Source organism: Morchella sextelata (genome assembly GCF_020137385.1).
Source record: "Morchella sextelata strain SCLS chromosome Unknown scls_27, whole genome shotgun sequence".
NCBI classification, from domain to species: Eukaryota; Fungi; Ascomycota; class Pezizomycetes; order Pezizales; family Morchellaceae; genus Morchella; species Morchella sextelata.
The window spans coordinates 137,078-152,412 of NW_025408642.1; the positions used below are offsets into that span (position 1 = coordinate 137,078).

A 15,335-nucleotide genomic window follows, 5' to 3' on the forward strand; every position below is an offset into this window, starting at 1 on the left:
TAATCGCCTGGCCGCCTGTTCCTAGTTTATCTATTCAATGGATATTGGGCGCTCGAGATTTGATTTAAAATATGATTTACTCTATGAGTTGATAGAGCTCAACGTTTCGGCTGATTACTAGACAGTTCAGTCTATCTAAAAACGAATTGCAGTCCTCAGGGCAAGCCCATATCTAGATATTACTGCGACTAAGTGGTTATATGTTACTAAAACTTTTGGGTCCACCGTTGAGTTTGAATGACTGAAAGATGCATGGGAATAGTTACATGTAGGGACGACGAGTCTTCAGATAATTGCCTTCTCTAGATCCTTATAATACTGTCTAGTGATGGACACGAGACAAGTTGTCTCGAGACTTTTGGCAAAAGAGGACGAGACATAGGGGTTGACAAGACAAGATGAGACAAGACCAGGTCATGGAGAAAGTCTGGACTTTTTATTTGCATTAATTAGCATAACTGCAGTGCTTTCCCAGCCCCGGGGTCATCGCAAAAAGTCTTGTACCTATCACTAATGCTGGCATGCCCAACCCACCTCAAGGTATTTAGGGTTCCGAAGGTGGTTTATTAGCGTTTAAATAGAATTATCACTACTTAGTATGTAGCTTTGCCAAGAGGGTAGTCTTAAAAAAGCTAGCTTAGGATCTTTCCTCAACAAGTATTGCTATAAGAATACCGACAGAACACACAATAGAGATTCCTAACTGTTTATCTAGAGTTTCAAAACATTAGTCACAAAATGTATATCTGCAACATCAATGTCTTTTTCCGTGTTCCGGACTATTCATGAACCGTCTGTATTTCCTGAACGGACTAGATAGAAAAAAAAAGGCCTAGCGTACATCTAGTTGCTATTTTACTTTCCCTAGTGTCTTTCTAGAGGGTCTCGTGACAAAGAGAATATTCCCACACTCGGCCGAGCGTCGTCATAACACATACGTAAATCAATTCATTAAGAAATCCTGATTCGGGAACCCGAGCTGCTGCCACCAGTTAAGGTTTCGGCAGGATTGCCTGATGAGGATATATATCAGAATTTCCTAGAAAGATAATCAATGTATGATTTTGAAGGGTTCGTAGTATATGTTGTCACACTCGGCCGAACCTGATGTCTTGGAGACAGCATAAAGCACATCGACTAGCAGAGTATATTTGAGCGAGAGAGAAACGACGGCACGTGTAGGAAAGAAAAACAGTCACACTAATAAGTCCCTCAATGCTCAACTATTCCAACAGTCTCGTGCCACTTTACTTATTTCGTTTAATCGGCTTCTAGTACTGTCTCACTGAATTTCCTTAACACTTTTCTCTCCCGTTCGAATCTTCCGATACGCCATGCAAGTTTCCACCCCGCAGACGACGTGCAACTTGTATGTTGTACTTTTGTCTTTCAAGAGTTCTAGAATGATTATCTATATCACACCAAAAGCCACAAAGGAAATAAACTAATGAACTATGTTGATTCATCATGAACAGCTGAGAGAGAGAGGTCCGTGGTGTTGCGAACAACCAATCCTCCCCCCACACTCGTCATGTGGCGCTACTGCCTTGGTCTCTCGCTAATAGCTACATGTATATGATTCCTCACTATTGCATTTTCTCATCCGGCCTTCTCTTCTCTACACCATCCGACATTCTCTCCGGGTTTCACCGCATTCACAACCCCTCACTCGCTCGGCCGGTCGGTCTTCTCAAAAGATGAGATGAGACCTCCCCCCTCCAAAAATCTATTCTCGCACAGTCTCGTGGCATCTACCCCGAGCCTCGTTCGGTACCAAGCTGACGGGCCGTACCACACGAATGCGACTAGGATTCCCCTTCCTCGACCCCCTTAATTCGGGCCACAAATATCTCCGGTTATCGTTTTTTCTTGATTGCACAGAGTAACTAACCTAGATACGCTATGTGCAGAACCGAACGGCTCGAAGCTTCATCTCCACACGGTACGGGAGAAGTGTTTAGGGAGGTAGAGTAGAGACAAAATTAGCTGACTCTCGGCCGGCCGGCAGTGGTGTTCTCTTGTAGAGCCATACGTGTAGAGTACCATACTCTAGCTCTACTCTAGTTAGAGTAATTACCTACATCTGAACTGAACACTTTCTGTGCCACATTTCGTACGAGTGCCGACTTTTCTCTCCATCATGCTCTAGATAGCTAGCCTGTCTCACCGGCGCAACATCATCGGGGGCCCAGTCCTCTCCCTCGAAGCGGTGCCGAAAAAAAAACCCGTTGCACAAAAGCTTATGTGCCGATTAGACACGCACACACTCTTGCCCTTCTAGTTGGTTGCCAAGACGACCGCTGCCACAAATAGCCGCCCGATAAGATCAATCGCTGATAACGACCCAGCACGCCATGGGTAAAATCGCGGCTAAAATAGCGGCAGCTTATCCGGCGAGCCGACGCGCGGCAAAAATAGAGCGAGACAGCTGAATTTTTTTCACTGGGTCGCAAAGATGCCCGTTGTTTGCGTGGGAAGGGAAGCAAATGTGATCTGGGAACTAATATTTGATTATATATTATATAAAGTATATTGTAGAAATTTTACCCCGCGTAGGTTTGCCCGAGGGTTGGGTTGGGTACTATATGGGCTGCGCTTTCTGGAAAACGCTCCTGCTCCCCAGAGGAAAAAAAAAAAAGAAAAAAAAAAAAAGGTTCCCGCGAGGAAGGGGAAATCGAGTTATAATTGGTGTATGGAGAGTTACACGCGACGCCTCCTTTAGCTCTACCGTGAGTAATTACCGATAAATACGCTAATCTAGCTAGCTACTGTACTGCACTAGTATTCTATTCTGCTCAGCTGCACCGGTGAATCCTCGATGGCCAGGCCACTGCAGCAGGAAAAGAAAAGAAAAGAAATAAGGTTACAGTGATCCATGGGGGCCATCGAACCATCTTGCTCGCGGGCCTCTCTCTCCTCTAGCTCTCTTCTAGCTACTCTAGATCTATTCGGGAATACACTTACTCGAGAGGACGATGCAGGAATTAGGGGCCGGCTGGATTTAGTCAGTCAGCACTTAGAATCATGTATGTAGAGTAGGTGGTGTATGTAGGTGGATGGTAGTCGTCAGGGTCAGGGGTGTAGGCGCTCGTGGGGTCTGACTTCCAATACTGATGGGCCATGCATGCAACCGAGATCATCAGAGCAGAGAGCGAGAGCGGAGGAAGAACGGCATTTCGTTATTTCATTTTGGAAGGTTCGGTAGAGCACGTCTGTGGGGAAGAAATCTTAGAAATGGATAGGTAATGTTCAGAGAGAAGAAGGATCGAAGGTTGGTGTGGACCCGACAGTGCGAATCGAGGATTGGATTCCCGTACTGGTACCGTCCCAGGTATCGATGCAGTCTAGTTTGTGTTTCTGGGTCGGGTAAAGGTAAACAGTAGCCGGCTGTTTCCTTCTCTGTCTTCTGTCCACCCACCACCATGCCATTGAATTCCTGTTCGGTACGGTACCGGTATACCGTTTTACACGGGAAAGTGTGTGGGGTGTGTGGTTGCCGTTCTACACTTCACAACGACTCACTCGATATCTCTATCGACTACATGTAGTTGATGTAGTGTAAAAGGTGTTGCGCAACCACCCACCGTGCGCGCGTCTAACCCTTTTCTTGTTTGTGGAGTGATATATGGTGCAATACTGCGAGTGAGCGCTGATTATACGGCCAGCTAGTACTCCACTCTCTACTAACTCTACTCCAGAGACGACGGACACCCTGATCCTTGCGCAGTGCCGAATTTTCCGCTAGCTACATAACTCTCTAGCGAGGGAGAGCAACTGCGAATCCTGAAAATCAGGCGAAGCCCGCGGGGGTCATGGGCAGCTCGCATCTAACTATGGTAGGTAAGTATTTATACCCCCGACACGTGGTTTTTATAAATAATAAACCGTTTAGAGCATTAGGGGCAAAGAAAAGGGATGATCGTACTACTAATTATCAATTCTGCCCTGCTCTCTAGCTAGCAGGAAAACCAAGAGCCTCGGGGGTGGTGGCTGGTGCAGTAGGTTGGTTTTAGGAGATGAGGCGGCTAGGCTGCATTTGTCATGATCAGTAGAGACGTGTCTCAGCAGTTTGGCGCATTTAGAGTGGAGAGTTCGAGTGCTACTCCTTGGCCTCTAGCAAGTTCCGAGACAGTCTCAGATATACGGACATCCAAGTAGATGTTATAAAGACAGGCTAGCAGAATAATTCTAACATGGTCGTTGCATCATAGAGAGGGGAAGAGCTAGCGGGACTTTGGAAGGAAGCGCGAAACTAGACAGGACGAGCTCGAAAGGTGTCGAGACTTGGACAAAGCTTGTTTTGTCTTGGATTCACTGGGTGAGAGAAAGGGTGCATTTGTCAAAACTCGATCTGGGATCATGGTCGGATCTCGAGATTTTGACTCGGAGAAAGACACATCTTCCCTGGAGGAGGTGTTTGGGCCGTTGTGGGTGTGCGCGTTGAGGACTTGGAACGTCATGAGAGGGTTCTAGAATTCTCGGAGCGGAGGATTCATGATGGTTTGTGGAATAGATCTTAACCGATCCTGAAACAAGTCTCGGAGCAGATCATGGTCGTGACTCGTAGTGCCCCGAAGATAGTTTGCTATGATATTAAGGCGTTTTGTCGACTATTCGATGATTGATAGCTCTCTTGAATTTGTGCAGTAATAGTGCGGTATCTTCACGTTTTTGGCCCATTCTTTCGTCTTGATAAAGTTTATTCATCATCATGAATATATATCTACATACACTATATGGGTATCTAAGTATCTCACTGACAAAAGAAAGTAAACTATCATACAAATAAAAACGAGCCATAACCCCAATTAAAATACAGCCCAATAAACAAAGGAAACAAAGACACCTCCCAAATAATGTGTAGTATACACCATTTAATAAGTTTTTTTACTCCGCCCTGGCTTTGGGACCATCAAGTATCACAACTAGAGCCAGTCCAATTGTGTACGATATGCCCATTACTGATTCCTCCTTGGGCTTCCATTCCCCTCCCAGCCCACGAATCCACCGCTTCCACTCCCTTCACTTTGCCTATCACTTGTCCCGACCGGCCTCGTCTGAATGGTGATCTCCGTCGTCTTCCTGATAGCGCCGTCTTCACCCCCCGCGTCCACATTCTTATCATCCACATTTGCCAGCTCAATATCACTACCAAAGGAGTCCGCGTCCGAGTGTGCTGTGATCCGAGACTGCATTTGGCCGCTGCGTAGCGTGTGTGGTTTGTCGCTTGTGAGGCGCGAAGGAGTACCGGTTGGGCCAGAGTTGCTGTACGAGGATCCGTAGGCGCGTCCACGATGACCGAGGAAGAGAACTCGAAGCTAGGATCCGGGATTAGTGGGACTCGAGGAGGAGATGGTTCTGTAGAGGGTGATGCTTACGGTGGGAAGGGCGGAGATGATCATGGCGACGTACGTCTCGACATAACTGAGGTTGGAGATTCTGCGGACGGCCATTAGTTTTTTCGTTGCTTTGCTTGGTTTATGTAGGTCCACTTACAGGAAAATATCGACTGTATTGAGAATCGTAACGATACGGATGATGGAGACGACGATGACAACGAGACCTAAGAGAAAGACTCCTACCAGTCCTAGCTTGACTTTCATGGGTTGATGAAGATTCCGCAAGATGGGGAACGGGAGGATCATGACTGTCAAAACCTAATATTAGTATTTACTCAACTCCACCAATTCAGCGATCTGTCACCGCAGGAAAACTCACTCAACACATCCGTCAGAACATTAACTGTGACGACAAAAGTGAAAACCGGATTATTTGTCTGATCCGGACACTGGTGTGCTGGATCCGGATTCCACTGCCTCGAAATCGGCTGGCAATGCAGCGCATTTATCAAAATTGCAATGAGTCCCATGATGAACACAATTCCTGCAGAGATGTTGATGAGGAGCTGCAGCTTCCCCAAGTTCTCCATGAGCCGGTGGTAAAAGACGAGGAGTTGAGCTTTGATCATCCAGAGGATCACGAGATAAAGCGTAGATCCTGCATACGAGTATTTCATGAACCGCACGATAGCGGCCATGTTGGTGCCCCAATCGGGGGCGTCGAATTCAAGCATCATGAGCGTTGTAACGATCATTTGCACGATAAGCATCAACATGGTAGCAATTGAAAGCTACAATCCTGTCAGTACGAGCCTGAAACGTGAGAATATTGCTATGGGAATATGGCTTACCCAGTCATCTTTGCCCCAACTATTATCACGACGAGAACGAACCCAGAGTCGGAGACCAACGAAAACACCCACAACTCCAAGTGATAGCCACCAGCCAATCTGTAGAGCATTCTCTGTTAACAAAAAGTCATCTATAGTAAGGAGATAAGCGAAGGGCATCATACCAAGTGACGTGTAGTTACCGACATGATGTTGTGCAGCAAAGTTAAAAGATGACCATGTAACGTTCCCTCCGGCGCTGACTGAAAGCAGTGTATAATTCTGTTGATCACGATCCTCGAACCAAGGCCCCACTTCACTCTTGTAGAATAGGATGGGGGGGGGGGACGTGTACTTGTATTCGAAGGAAAATCGACAATGTTGAATATACGGCACTTAATAATGAATCAACGGACACAAACTGGGTATAGTAAAGTGCTGCCGTCTGATTTGAGTTTTTTCTTCCCTATTTCCTTTTCCCCGTCTCCTCATCCTCAGGAGACCCGAGTAGAGATAAAGCCTATGTGTGTGTGATGGGGCTAGGAAGCTAAATTTCACTTTTATTTCCAGGTTTGTTATTTTTTATCTATGAAGCGGTACCTACTTTTACTTATTTTCTCCAGCGCTCGTCCAATCGGAATTTAGTTTATACGATGCGGGCAAGTGGTGTGTGGTGGAGGTGTGTGTTCCACTGCTTCATTTACGCAGTTGGTGACCGGGAAATGGGAATATGAACGGGATGGCTTGTCTTGTCTCGCCGTCAATGAGCAGTAGACGATGTTGTACTACTGTTCAGAAGAACTGCGACATAAGACCACACAGTGCTAAGCATTTTACCAAGAGAATACAAGACATTCAAGACAATGCAAGAAGCAAGACACCGAGAGTAGGAAGTGGATGATTTCCCAGAGCTACTGTAGGTACGTACTAGCTATTAGGTATCTCCATCTAACCCCCCCAGTGAAGTTGGCCTGATTCCCAAAGCCGAGATACGATGCACAACCCTTACTCTACCTCATCTCTCTCGCAATTCTACTTTCTCTCCTCTCTCTATCCTACAGCATGAACTCCAGATGAAGCCTAGCCACGATTCCCAGCACAGTTCTGACACCTGCTGTGCAGAGATTAATGACTGTCACGGGCCAGTAAACGCCGACATTTGGCCATGTCCTTGCCGGCGAAGAGAGACGGCCTGTATATTGGCTTTCTCTCGATGCAGGTACTCCCTTGAATACGCCCCTCTCGTCCGGTAAGTCGGGAGTTTTGTAAATGGTCCGAGGAAACCTGGGGGAGACGCTCTCGCAGAGAGCCCCCAAGTTTTGTTATGGGGGTGGCTTGGCTTGGCGGTGGTTGAGGTGGTGATTGGGGCCCAACAGCAAGCGCGGAGTGATACGGTGTGAGAATGAAAATCACGCAAACAAAACGTGGCGAGACTCTCTCTATGCTGCTTCTTCATTCGGTTCCTTCGTTCATTGGTAATTGCTTACCCCAGATCACCCCCAGATTTCAGCTGCTTCAGCCAATATCACGCATGCAAGCAAGGAGAGATGTCGTGATGAAAGGGATTAAAGGGAAGGAGGACGTTCTGACTCTTCATTGGTATATAACTAGACCTATAATCCGCTTTTATTATTACGGCCTCGGGAAGTTTTTTGACCCTCGGATTGAGACTCAGCGGCCAAAACTCATCTCCCGTACATCTCGTTTATAAAACTGGTCATCAAAACGATACCTACCTCTTCTGGATATCTAACTATTCGTATTCGTGGACTCCTACAAACTCCCCAGTTTTGAGACGCGAACGCCATGCTCAGCATTCACTAGGACCAAGCTCAGCCCCTAATAACAGCACGTATCAGCATCAGGATTGAGTATATTTCTGTATCCCCCCTCCCCAGGGATGGGGGCGGGGAAGCCAAAACACCGCTTTATTTATGCTGTCGCTCATGTTTCAGTTCGTTCGTCGGAATTGAGTTAAAGATCTTCCAAAAGGAATAATCGTTATTGGTGGATGATCGTTGCAGAGCACTCAAAGCCATAATGTCGAAATATCCTCTTCTCCAACCAAGGAAGAAGATTTTCTCTTCTCTACCTGCTCATAAGTAGGGGAATCTCGGAAAAACTCCATTAAGCCTAGACCAAGGTATTCTACTCTATTGAATACTCGTCGTCAGGATCGAATCAGGAAGTTGCCTCCCCATGGATAATAGGTGCAGGAAGTCCTTTCACAATTGATAGGTTTGTTTATTAATTATTAATTAAGAACCGGTCTTTGCCCGATTGGTTCCCTGGTACAGTACTCAAAGAAAGTAGGAAGAGTAATAAAGTAGACAGGGAAGCTTCATCTGCAGCAAGGGTAGCCCGCAGTCCGCCAGGGATATACCTCGGAGGGTATCCTTTGACCTGGTCCTCGATCATGGTGTTCAGCTACTTTCTGGGACATCCAGAAGGTTACGACAGGGGTTGGGAGCGTTTTCGGCTCACTCGGTAGAGAATAAGCACAAGACGCGAGCAAATCAGTAGAGACACAGTTGTTTGCCACGAGACGATGATTTACGGGGAGATAGCCAACGAGAAATGTGATCCGGGATTCCTCGAGAGTGATAACCTGGGTTACGAAAGTTGCGCGGCCGATGAACAGAGTAGATAATAGGTTTCTACTAGGTGTGTATCTCGATCCGTAGTCATGGTTCTACAGACTCCACATTTGTTTGCGTCAATATAAAATCAGGAAGTATTCAGAAACATGTGTCTAAGATGATGATAAAGTACATACGCAATTCCAATTAATTGTCCCTCTGCATGATGAAGATAGGAGCTCTCTTTCTAGTTAAAACTTTTCTGCTACAGGATATCGATGGGACACCCATGGAGTGGGAAGTAAAAGATAGGGAATTTAACCGCAGCTGACGCCAAAGCGCTCGAGCGCTCCTCATCATGCGATTAATTATGGACGTTGATAGAGCATGATGTGGCGAGCCCATACGCCAATGATTCTAACTACGTGCAGATTAATTAGCCACGCACCCCCTTCGAACAGTGATCGAGCAAAAGGGAGGATGGAAGAGAGGAGAGCTGTGAGAGAAGGAAGGAGTAGGAGAGAGGGCGAGATTGTGCTCTTGATCGTTATAGGATGGAGAGTACAAATGCGAATTCTCGAGGGGTCCATAATTTAATTAGGGTTGAACCGTGCAGCCGAAGAAGCCTCACCCGCCCCCCCTCTACTCCACATGTGTCTAGCTGTAGGGAAGGCGGTGCGCCATGTAGCTCTAGACAAACCATCCCCACTGACTGAACCACCGTTCCACCGTCACACCTTGCTGCCTGCCAGCCAGACATGCGAAACGGGCGCTTTGGAACAGCTCGCCTAATATTTACCGATAGCAATTAATGGCGCGCACTAACCCGTGTTAACTGCGGTGGTGGAGATGTGGTGGTGGTGGGACGAATGATCCTAATTAAAAAAGGGTGAATAAAAAACTCCATATGGCATTCTATACGGGCTTGTATAAAACTCTGCGTATTGCCATATCATTGGAATCTTGGTTCATACTTCGATCTGTGTGCCACGTTTTTTAGACCTGATCAATTCAACACCCTCCCTCTTAAGTACCACATACCCTCATACTCATTCGGAACATAGTCAATATTTGCGAAGATGAGCGTCTCGGTATCTTCTTCGACGCACAAAACCAGATTACAGGTGGCTCTTGAAAACAAAAGAGTTATTGCGTACTGTAAGTCATGTTCCAGATAGTTGTTTGCTGTTAGTAGGTTACTAATAACAGTTTAAGGTCTGTATGTCTCTCTTGCTGCCATCACATATGGTTTCGATGGTGCTGTGAGCGGTTATCTTCTATCATTACCGGTGTTTGTACAACACTTTGGTTACAACTACAACGGCACTTTTGTCGTCCCTGCCATCCATCAATCCACATGGAACGGTGTAGTAGTAGCAGGTGGTGTTCTTGGTGCCTTCGTTGCTGGTCCTATTGGCAACCAGTAAGTCAACCAATCAGCGCGCCTAACTAGTGATCTACAGTTTACTAACGAAGCGTTTAGTCTCGGACGACGATACCTCTTCATCATTGGTAGTGTGATCTCAGCATGCGGAATTCTTGCCCAAGAGCTTGCAGACGAATGGAGAGTCATGGCCGCTGGAAAGTTCATTAACTGTAAGTCTTGCTATCCTTACCACTGCTGTAATACCTGAACACCCCAGCTAACGCATGATGCAGACATCGCCATGTCCATGTACGCTGTTGGAGCTCCGACATACATTTCCGAGATCTGCCCAGTGGAACTTCGTGGTATCGCTCTCACATTCTTCAACTTCTTTACCCTGATCGGTCAATTCATCTGCTCTTGCGTTATGCAAGGCACGATGAAGCGCAGCGATGCCTTGTCCTTCCGTATTCCCATCATCGTGCAGTACGGTGTTCCATTGATCCTCTTTGTTGGCACCTGGTTCATTCCTGAGACTCCCTACTGGCACGCCGAGAAGGGCCAGAACGACGCTGCCAAGGCTTCATTAGAGAGGTTGCACGGCGGAAAGGTCGATTTCGAGGAGCGCTTCAGAGACATCCAGTCTGAGATCGAGCACAACCAGAAGGCCTCTACTGTCAAGTTCCTCGACTGCTTCAAGGGCTCAAACTTGAGACGTACATTTATCGCGGCGGGTGTTCTCAGCGGACAGCAGCTTGTTGGTGTATCTTTCGTTTTTGGATACACCACATACTTCTTCATCCTCTCCGGAATTGCCACTGCTCAGGCTTTTACCATCACCGCCATCATGTTCGCCTTGCAGGTTGTTGCCAACATGTGCTCTTGGTACTCTATTGACCGCTTCGGACGTCGTTTCCTTCTCCTTGTTGGAACTAGCATCATGTTTGTGTCCCTTTACATCATTGGGGGAGTCGGCACCAACCCGCTGTACACCACCGGACACTTCCCCAAGGTCGTTGTCTCATTCATGGTTATCTTCTCGGTTTTCTACCAGCTGTCTCTCGGATCTGTCGGATGGACAGTGGCGTCAGAGGTCAGTTCGTCTGTGAACCGTGCATCCACTCAGGCCATTGCCGTCTTCTGGAGTACCGTTTTCGGTTTCGCTATCTCCTTCACTATCCCGTACCTTATCAACCCCGATGAGGCCAATCTTGGACCAAAGGTTGGATTCATCTATGGATCCTTCACTTTGATCGTCTTGGCATTCATCTGGTTCTTCGTGCCAGAGATGAAGGGCAGAAGCTACGAGGAGCTTGATTACATGTTCCGCAATGGAATCCCTACCAGGGCATTTGAGAGTATGTTCACCCTTCCAATCTTTTTATACTTTTTCCATTTACTGACTTAAACCTACAGATTTCAAAGTGCCTGCTGGTGAGATTATGGAGATTGGAAGCGCACAGCTGTCAAATGAGAAGCACAGAGCTTCACCAGATGTTGCGGAGGTTCCCGTATAAGCTGTTGCTTCGAGTGCATTTTCTTTCAATTTCTTTTCTATGAGCGGTTTCTTTTCAATGGTTAGTCAAAAACCTAGAATCTGAGCTAGACGTTAGTTATGAATGCTTGTAATAGAGATTTCCACAAAATCTTGTCTTGTAAATGAACCCACCCCAGTTAGTAAATATAAGTTTGCTATCAAAATTAGCACATGTCTGTCCCAAAGATTAGCAATATGCCAACACAAATGTGAATATGCACGTTCTACTGGCCCGCTCGAGAAATTGAATGTCATAATGTCTCTCAAATGACGCCTGCATGTATTTGGCTTAGATATTAAAGCACACTTGCGTGATATTACTTGCAGTCTAAAGCTCAAGATCGGCTGGAAAGACATCCGAACATCCCACATGTCATTTAACCTATCGATAACTATTAGCGAACAGGCATTGACATGACCCGTCCCGTGGGTAAACAAACATGTGGCTTCATACAAAACGCGGAAGTAAAGGTAAGCCCACATGCAGCTTCGTATAAGAAGCCCCCGTCTGTCCGGGCCCCTGATATGTAGATGACACAAACGTTCCTTACCTTACATATCTGACAGGTTTCCTTCTTCCTTGCTATAGATAGCCCTTATAAACTTCTATTTTTTTTTCAACACAATGGCGATCGATACGCAAGTCCTACTATCGCAGTTGACTCTGGAAGAGAAGATCTCCCTTCTTGCCGGGGGTTCAACATGGCGCACCGCGCCAATCCCCCGTCTTGGGATTCCTTCCATTAAGGTACCCTTTATCCCTCCGCACTTCTGTTTCCCCAGGGACTCACACGGCCAATTAGGTGACAGATGGGCCCTCTGGCGCTCGCGGCGAAACGTTCGTGAGCGGGGCAAAATCCTCATTCATACCCTGTTCCACGCTGCTTGCTGCCACATTCGACAGAGCGGCCGTTGAAAAGGTGGGGCAACTTCTGGGTGATGAAACAGTTGCGAAAGGATGTCAGGTCTTATTGGCGCCAACGGTTTGCCTACATAGATCGCCGCTGGGGGGAAGGAACTTTGAGGCGTTCTCAGAGGATCCATGGTTGACGGGGATACTGGGGGGAGCGTATGTGAGGGGTCTGCAGAGTAGAGGTAAGAATTGTGGGCTTATATGCATGTGATAGAGTTGCGCTGACGATGGTGTATTAGGGGTGTCTGCAACGTTGAAGCATTATGCCTGTAATGAGCAGGAAACTCGCCGATTCAACGTCGATGTGCAAATCTCTGAGAAGGCGCTCCGAGAAGCCTATCTTCTCCCCTTCCAGATGATTGTAGAGGCCGAGAGCCCCAGAGCTTTCATGTCAAGCTACAATAAGGTGAATGGAGTTCATTGCGATATGAACGAGTTTCTCCTTAAGAAGGTGCTCCGTGAAGAATGGGGCTACAAGGGCATTGTTATGTCCGATTTCGGAGGCACAAACTCCGTCGTCGAGAGTTTACGCGCCGGCCTAGACCTGGAGATGCCAGGGCCTCCGACAAGGCGGAGGGGACTCCTACCTGCGGTGGAGAGGGGAGAGATTGCAGAGAGTGAGCTTGATATCCCTGTCTTGAGAATCTTGGAAATGATCAAGAGCTCGGGAAGGTTCGAGAATCCAGAAGAGCGGCCAGAGGAGGGAGCAGACTCACCAGAAGCTAGGAGCCTGTTGAGGAGGGTTGCAGCGGAGGGTACTGTGCTCTTGAAGAACAGGGAAAGAGCACTGCCGCTCGATCCTGTGAGGTTAAACAAGGTTGCAGTAATCGGGAGATTAGCAAAGAACCCCACTGTTGGCGGAGGTGGAAGTGCAACGTTGAATCCTCACCATTTGTCTAATCCGTTTGATGCTATCAGCGATGTTGTCAAAGACTTCGGCGCTGAGGTTCACTACGCAGAAGGACCAACACTCCACAAGTTCCTCCCACTGATTACGGACGGTACACTTCTCGCGGAGGATGGCGTCACCCCTGGTGTCACAATCAGATACTGGACAGCGGAACATCAAGACTTCAGCGGTAAGCCCTTAGAAACGGGCACAATCCCTGGAACTTTCATCATGATGTTCGGTCAAGAGCCCGCTGTTATCCGTGGGACGCAGTTTGCATTCCGCATCACGGGAACCCTGACCCCAAAGACCACCGGAAAGCACGAGCTTTCGCTCTGCAACATTGGCGGCTCGAGATTGTACATCAACGATCAGCTTGTGCTTGACAACTGGGAGTGGGAGGAGAGATCAGAGGCTTTCTTTACCTTTGGTTCGAAGGAGAAGAGGACCAGCATACAGCTTGAAGCCGGAGTCTCGTACAAGCTTCGTGTTGACAGTGTTGCATTCCCACCCCAGCGGAATGATGAGCATAATACTTGCTTTGATAACCAGGCAGGGACACGCATAGGGTACCTTGAAGAGATAAAGGTGGATAAGATAAAGGAAGCACAGGACATTGCCCGTGGATGTGATGTTGCGGTGTTGGTGGTGGGGATGACGGATGAGTGGGAGTCAGAGGTAAGACGACAGAGTGTCCTTCACAAAAAGCGGGAACTGACATCATCTTAGGGCCACGACAGAGAAACTCTGGCACTTCCCGGCGGCCAAGACGCTATGATCAAGGCAATTGCCGCAGTCACAAAGACCATAGTTATCAACCAATCTGGCGCCCCCATCTCAATGCCTTGGCTTGACGATGTCGATGCGGTTATCCAGGCTTGGTACCAAGGCCAAGAGAACGGCTTCGCAATTGCAGATGTACTTTTTGGCATCGTCAACCCATGCGGGAAGCTACCCATCACATTCCCAAGATTACTCGAGGACGCACCCTGCCACAAAAATTTCCCCTTCTCCGGAGAGGATGTGGTGAGATACGAGGAGGGAACAAAAGTCGGGTACAAACACTACAGCTCAGACCTTGTCAAGCCGCTATTCGAGTTTGGATTCGGCTTGAGCTACACTTCATTCAAAATTGAAATGGTATCAGGAGAGACCCTTCGACACACTACTAGAAGGCCGGCACGTATCTCATGTAGGGTCAAGAACACCGGGCATGTAAGAGGGAAAGAGGTCGTCCAGGTCTATGTGGTACCACCGGGGAAGTTTCTCCGACCGATGGCCCGGCAACTGGCTGGGTTTGCGAAAGTCGATCTTGCGCCGGGAGAGACGAAGATAGTAAATTTTGAGCTCGATAAATACTCTCTTGGATCTTTTGACGAGTCGCGTGGAAAGTGGGTGGCGAAGAAGGGAGCACGTTACACTGTTGGTGTAGGAGCATCTTCCCTCAATGTTCCTGGTATTGTGGATTTAATTCTTGATGAGAGTATGGAGTGGTTATAAATGTATGTTAATAGTTGTACAGAGAACCAGAATAGATTCCGAAAATCCATTGGACCAAACTATTGTTTGTCGAGTGATAGTTTGTGAACCGAGTGATATGCTGTGAACATACCCTAATAGCCAACTCTCGACAACGAAGTTTTCCTGGGGAGACAATCTGTACACTGTTAACCACTGTAAGATGAAAGAGAGGGAAGAACACAAATACTTGGTAAGTCAAGTGGACACGACAGTGGCATGGTGATTGACACATATGAATCGAAGGGTGAATCCGAAGCTATAAACATCCAACTCCTCCAGCACCTGAAGACAATTATCAGTTTGCCTCCGTATTAAAATTAATTCTCCTTGCGTCTTTACTAAATTATTTTATCCCCTTTAT

The 15,335-nt window shown here is 47.3% G+C and overlaps 3 protein-coding genes across 3 annotated transcripts; 2 read left to right on the top strand and 1 right to left on the bottom strand.

The window, feature by feature from the left end:
- Positions 1-4,958: 4,958 nt before the first annotated feature.
- Positions 4,959-6,378, bottom strand: H6S33_008593 (uncharacterized protein; the record flags this gene model as incomplete). Its single annotated transcript, XM_044840061.1, has 6 exons — positions 4,959-5,318; positions 5,379-5,439; positions 5,497-5,647; positions 5,719-6,130; positions 6,191-6,289; positions 6,355-6,378. The coding sequence occupies 6 exons, from the start codon at positions 6,376-6,378 to the stop codon at positions 4,959-4,961; spliced, it is 1,107 nt and encodes a 368-aa protein (XP_044687707.1).
- Positions 6,379-9,827: 3,449 nt separating this feature from the next.
- On the top strand, positions 9,828-11,631 carry H6S33_008594 (uncharacterized protein; the record flags this gene model as incomplete). Its single annotated transcript, XM_044840063.1, has 5 exons — positions 9,828-9,906; positions 9,964-10,171; positions 10,232-10,344; positions 10,408-11,472; positions 11,531-11,631. The coding sequence occupies 5 exons, from the start codon at positions 9,828-9,830 to the stop codon at positions 11,629-11,631; spliced, it is 1,566 nt and encodes a 521-aa protein (XP_044687708.1).
- A 645-nt stretch (positions 11,632-12,276) lies between these two features.
- Positions 12,277-14,953, top strand: H6S33_008595 (uncharacterized protein; the record flags this gene model as incomplete). Its single annotated transcript, XM_044840064.1, has 4 exons — positions 12,277-12,399; positions 12,455-12,746; positions 12,804-14,131; positions 14,183-14,953. The coding sequence occupies 4 exons, from the start codon at positions 12,277-12,279 to the stop codon at positions 14,951-14,953; spliced, it is 2,514 nt and encodes an 837-aa protein (XP_044687709.1).
- Between the last annotated feature and the right edge of the window lie 382 nt (positions 14,954-15,335).